The sequence below is a fragment of the Hippopotamus amphibius genome, chromosome 12 (genome assembly GCF_030028045.1).
Source record: "Hippopotamus amphibius kiboko isolate mHipAmp2 chromosome 12, mHipAmp2.hap2, whole genome shotgun sequence".
Classification (NCBI taxonomy): Eukaryota; Metazoa; Chordata; class Mammalia; order Artiodactyla; family Hippopotamidae; genus Hippopotamus; species Hippopotamus amphibius.
The window spans coordinates 38378474-38384473 of record NC_080197.1 but is presented as its reverse complement, the minus strand read 5'-3'; the positions used below and the strand labels follow the sequence as shown (position 1 = coordinate 38384473).

Genomic DNA, 6000 nt, shown 5'->3' with positions numbered 1-6000 from the left:
CAGGGAATGAAGTAAGATGTTGCCACGACCTGAACCTGGGACCCTGCCGACCTGGATTCACACAAGGACTCTTCATTCCCCCACGCTGGGTCTTCTGAGCTTTTCTCTGGGACAGCTGGGTGGGAGTCCGGTGCCCTCGAGCACCCAGATAGGCCGTGGCTCGCTGGCCTGGGGACAGCCTTGCCGAGCAGCAAGGAAATGATTCTCAGGGCTTCATTCTGAGTGGCCTTTTCTGGAGACGCTGCACAGCAACAGGACCCAGTTTCCTCTGCCGGGAAAGCCTCCTCCCAGTGTCTTCCCCGATCCCATCCATCTTCAGCTCGTCATCCGCCGGACGCCCTCACGAGCCCGTTTATCCTCTTCGGCGCAACTGCTCTTTAAAACCCCAAAGTGTCTCACGACGACCGGCTGGAGTCGGCTCTTCCGGGAGGAGCTCGCGAGGGCCCGTCGGCGGCGCGGCCCTCGGCTTGTCCGCCGCGCCTGGAGACAGCCCCGTCCACACGCTTACAAACCGCCCAGCGTCGCTGTGACCGTCACAAAGGCCAACGCGGCCGACTGCCCTTTTCCAGCGCGTTTCCCCCTTAACCTCATCGGTTAGAAAACGGCCGCGGGATTCTCGGCGGGGACGGCATCCCCGCCGGCCGCCCGTGGGCCCCGCCTCGCGGTCAGACCGGACGTAAGGGGCCGGGGCGGGGGGAAAGGACACGGCGGCTCGGGCCCCGGCAGCCGCCGGCAGCACAACGAGCAGACTGGGACTCGCCAGGAAGCACCTCGCAGCAACGCCTGCCCCGGCGGCCGGAAGGGGCGGGGCTCACGTCACTTGGGCGCGCGGCCGAGGGAGGCGGGGCTTTCTTCGTCACGTCCGCGCGCCGGGCCAGAGACAGGCGGCGCCGGGCCCCGGCGCAGGGCGCACGGGCACCATGAACGAGGCGGACGGGCTGCGGCAGCGCCGGCCCCTGCGGCCGCAGGTCGTCACGGACGACGCCCGGGCCCCGGAGGCCAAGGGCGGAAGGTAGGCCGGGGCCGAAGCGGGACTGTGACCCCGAGGCGGTGACAGCGGCGAGCGCCGCGTTTCGTCCCCGGCGGCCTCGCCTCACCGGAGGAAGCGGGCTCCCGCCGCGCCGTGCACCTGCGGCCCTTCAGCCGGGCCGCTGCGTCATCTCCCGGCTCCCGGTCCCCCCTTGTCCCCGGCCCGGCCGCGCTTTTCCTAGAGGACGTCTGCGGAGCCGCACGGGGCGCGCGGAGAGGGCCTCCGCACCTGCCCGTCTTGCAGTGTCTTCAGGAAGAGCGGGGAGCAGAAGGGACGTTGTTGGGTATTTTTTGTGAGGGTCCAGCCTTGCGCATTTTCCTGATAGGGACGGAGATGCATAGGGTACTGTCGTTGTTGGTGCCTAATAAAGGAAATCTCAGGTCTTTGGCCTCGCTTCTTTTCCCAGCCGTCCGGAATTTGAATATACTTTGTTTTGTTAGCTAAAAACTGAAGCATAGACCTTTAAAATTCTTAAAATTCTCCTCTTAACTTTGTGCCCTGAGTGTCGTAACTTTGGATGTTTAGGGAGAACCAAGAGGCCCCACATAGAACAAGCTAAAATGTGGAACTGATCGACTTACATGTTAATAGAAATACTGGGGCTATTTCTTGGAGTGCCAGCGGGTGTGGTACATACTGAATGTGGGGCAGTTTTTGCCAAGAGAGACTGAATGTATTCCCTTATGATAATGAGAGGAACACGTTTGAAGGAGAGAGCAGAGGGGAGTGTTTGGGCTCTAGAAAGGCGATTGACAGAGAAGATTCTTCAGTAATACGAGGCCCGGGCCAGTGGAAAGGTCGGAAATATGCTCTGTATATAGTCTTCCCTGTAGGGGGACCAGCTATCCTGGTTTGCCTCAGACTGTAGGTCGTGGGATTTTCAGTGGCAAACCAGGACAGGTTCGTCACCCTTTTGACTGGGTGTTGTGAAATCATCTGCTGTTGACTTAGGAGCCTTTAGAGCAGACATGCTTGAACTGGCAGCGCTGTGCTCCAGAAACCGTGCCAACAAGGTTTCTACACGCTTGTGCCCAGGAGACCAGGGAGCAGCCGGCCTGGGTGTCAGGAGGCGCAGGACATAGAGCACCCGAGGTCACTCGTTCGATGGACTCAGCTCTCAGCTGGGCCCCAGGGCAGGGGGCAAAGTTAATTCAGTTGTTTCTCAGTTTCCTCTGGGGATTTCTTCCCTAACGGCAGGGTTAATTGAATGCTCCAGAGTCCTCACCTGTTGCTGGTCTTTCCCCTGGGTGTCTTTTGCACTGTGTTGATTTCAGACATTTTCTTGGCTTTCCTGTGTTTTCCTCTTTCTCTTCTTTGATCCTCTTCTGTGTCTTTGTAACAGTCTCTTTCCTGTCACCCACCTTCTTTCTTCCATGTATATTGTAATTCTTTAGTTTTTTTCTTATTTTTATCTTGTAATTCTCCTCTACTTTTCATTTCTGTTGTGGTGGTTTCTAGTAGTTCATCTGATTATCGTCTTGGATTACCTTAAAAGTTGAGGGTTCACCATAAGACAGGAAAGCGTGTATAATGGGTGAAGTGAAGGAATCTGAAGGGAGTAGAAACGTGATGACTATAGAGTACACTTTAGACATGCTGAGCAGAATAAAGGAAGCCTTGAAAGATGTACCGTTCAGTTAGCAGAAGCAGGACAGTCGATTTTAGTGGACAGAACACTGAACAGGACACTGAACGGTTCCTTGCTCAGTCTCCTGACTCTTGGCGTGAAAGGTGGCATTAGCTCTGTTTCACTGGTGAGGTCGTTGAGGTCTACATGAGTGACGTGGTTTGTGTAAAGTTACAGAGGCATGGAGTCACAAGAGACATGAAAATGAATGAAGGACAGAATTGGCAGCTGGACAGTGAGAAGCATTGAGAAGAATTGTGTGTGACTCAGGTTCCAGGGGTCACCTTGGCACCTGGGTTCCAGTCTCCCGTGGATTTGGGCCTAACAGGTTTTCCATAAAAGTCACAGGTCTTTTTTGCTCTCTCTGAGTCTGTTGGACTGGACTTCTGTCCGTGACTCGAGGCCCTGATGTCTTGTGTGCAGAAAGAGTGAGAGTGCGCTTCGCTGCATTTAGCTGGTGCCGTAACAGGATTTTGTAAGTCGTGGCTGAGCTGACAGTAGTTGTAAGATCCTGTTGCCTCACTGTCATCGCTCTCTTGTCTTAGAGACTGTAGGAAATTTCTGGGTGCAGGTGTAGAGGTTGGGGCAAACAAGTTGATTTCCCAGATGGCACCTGGGAGGGAAGTTGCTGGCCTTCTGGGATGTGTCAGCACAGATTGGGGAGGAGAGTAGGATGTGCACGTGCAGCGCTTTGCGGTGTGGATAAATGGAGGGTCCTTTGTTTGAGCGGACGTGGTACAGGAGTGCGTTGGGGGCAGCCGTGGAGGAGAGCAGGACTGTAGCTGACTCTGAGGTCACCGGAGCCGGCGGTGAGGTGGACCTGACAAAAAGTTAACGAGCCTTGGGCTGAAATAACTGTGTGCCCAGGGCCTGGGCGGGGAGCCATCTTACCTCACCCCCGGGACCTGTGCACCTGACAGTTACAGGCTCAGTGCCCAGGGGAGCGCCGCTCTCGCCTGTGCCAAGAGCTTGTTGTGTCCTGTGTTTCCTCGGCTGTGTGGTTCTGTCCACTAGTTTCTCCTGAAGTCTCTGTGAGCTTATGGTTTCGATCCCTCCCTGCTCTCTGCCCAACCTGCTGTACTGTTCCCCTCTGCTTGTCACTGCCTGGCTGGCCGTGTTTACACCAGGATGCACAGAGGGTGGGAACTTGATGGGGCCTGGCGCGCTTGCCGTGTGCGGCGGTGGTCGTTAGATGCTTGTAGGCTCCCAGGTGGTGCTGTCTGATGTAGCAGCCACTTGGCCACATGTAGCTGCTTAAGTCGAAATTAATTAAAATGAACCAAAATTAAAAAATTAAGTTCCTTTGTGTTGTGTAGCAGGTTTGAGGGATGCTCGGGCTGATAAAGGAAAGTGATATGACTGGGAGGTGGCAGCAGCCACAGGAGCTTCATGGGTGACACTGATAGGTTTGCGTGTGGGGGAGTCCTATGGGGAGGGGCTGGGAGGGGCTCCCGGGTCGCTGTGGGAGGTCAGAGAGCTCTAAGGGCAGGAGTGGGCGTGGCGAGACTCTGTTTTATCGACTGATAACAGCTGTCTGGTGAGGCTTCACAGAGAAAGCAAAGCAGGCAGGCTCTAAATGGCTAGAAATTTGTGTGTTTGGGCTGTTTTAAAAGTAGTTGGATATGTAAAGTTGGAGTTTGGTGCTGATGGGCCTTTTGAAGTGACGTGTCTCAGCCTGCAGTGAAGAAGTAAACAGCCTGGGACCAAGCTGCCATTTTTAAAACTTGACCCTGTACAGAACTTTCCAGTAGGGACTGGCTGCTGGTCAGCCAGGGTGTTGATGGACTTCTTCACTGGGGAGGGGGTTGGATCAAGTCGGAGGTGTCTGGCCGCACATCAGGAGTAACTGGGGGGCTTGAACCTGCCAGACAGAATCTCCGGCCTTGTTTACAGTTGCCCCAGGGAAGGTGCCGCCCTCAGGAGCACTGGGCTGGGTGGCCTCCAAGTTCTTCTCCAGGTCTTTGTGCTCTGATTGTAAGAGGACTGGCTGGGTCCCTGGCAAGAATAGGCTGTGTGGACACAGATCTTTGCCCGAGTTCTGGCCACTTTTCTAGCTGTACGAAGTTGCCTTCTGTCCTGGCTAGACTCCTTGTTTTCCCCATTGTAGGAAGGGGCAACCAGGTCTTCAGGCACGCTGCCACAAGCTCTGAATCACATTCCTGAATTAAGACTTTAAAATGTATATTACAGTGTAGAAAAGGAGAGTTAACAACATAGAGTCCGAGCTAGATAGGAAGGATCTGTTTTGCGTGAAAATGTGTTTGGCAAGGGAGAGGGGTGCTTTGGCCAGTGTCACCATTTGTGTTGGCGAGTTTTCACAAGGCAGCTTCTGCTGAGGGGCCGCACCTCTGGGTAGGACGGGGGGGTAGCGGTAGGGGGATTGCATCAGTCCCCTTTGCAGGATGGCCTGTCCTTCCTTGTGGGGCCCTATGGGAGGGTTTGTGCAGTGCCGTGTGGCCCGCTCTTTGGGACCCCACTTTTAAAGGAACCGCAGGACCGCGTCATTCCTTCCCTGAATGCTTGCAGACACCCTCTTGCTGTGCAGACGCTGGCTGTGGCCGAGTGAGAAATGCGTGTCCCAGCCTCTGGATGCGAAGTTTGCAGAGTTGGTCACTGACTTTGTTTACTTTTTTGACATCTTTGTTGAGATGTAATTCGCATGCCATCATTCACCAGTTTAGAGTGTCCAGTTCAGGGGGTTTTATTTATTCAGGGAGATTTGCAACAGTCGCCACTGTCTAAGTTAATATTTTCATCATTGTTAACTTTTTGAGATGAAATTCACATAACATAAAACAGACCACCTCAGCGTGTACAGTTCAGTGATGCTTAGTGTTGGGCAAGCACCACACTCTGGTTCAAAGCTTTTCCTCATCCCATGAAACTCCTTGTTCCCATTGAGTAATCACTCCCCATCTCCCCTCCCACCAAGTGTCGGTTAGCAGACGAGCAGATAAACGTTTGTGGTGTTGAGCCAGGAAGGTAGGAGGTGCTGAGCTGTGCTGCAGCTTGGATGAAGCCAGACACGTCGTGCTGAGCGCAGGGAGCGGCTCACAGAGGCCACACTGGGTGGTTCCATTCATCCAAAATGCCCAGAAGAGCAGACACAGTCTGATTGTGCAGAACAGTTCAGACCTGGCCCTGGGCTCCAGGTCCGGGCATCTCCTCGTGTCCTCGGCAGGTGGCGTTGCTAGCGGTGACCGCGGGCTTGGGGTCAGACCTGACCCCTGGTCTCGTCCTTCTGGCAGCAGGCCGTGTGCTGGCCACCGTGCCCCTGCCTGCTTCCCTCATCCTGGAGCGGATGGTCCAGTTCTGCCTGGTCACCCTCCTGAGCCCCTTGCAC

The 6000-nt window shown here is 55.0% G+C and overlaps 1 protein-coding gene across 3 annotated transcripts in view; it reads left to right on the top strand.

Moving 5' to 3' along the window:
* The first annotated feature begins 865 nt into the window (after positions 1 to 865).
* Positions 866 to 6000, top strand: part of APMAP (adipocyte plasma membrane associated protein) — a 38092-nt gene continuing 32957 nt past the window's right edge. For all 3 annotated transcript variants that reach the window (XR_009048369.1, XM_057701530.1, XM_057701529.1), the window contains exon 1: positions 866 to 1012. Coding sequence is in view for 2 of the 3 variants with exons in the window: in XM_057701530.1 (XP_057557513.1) it covers positions 921 to 1012 (92 nt within the window). In the remaining variant the exon portion in view is untranslated. The remainder of the gene's footprint in view (positions 1013 to 6000) is intronic.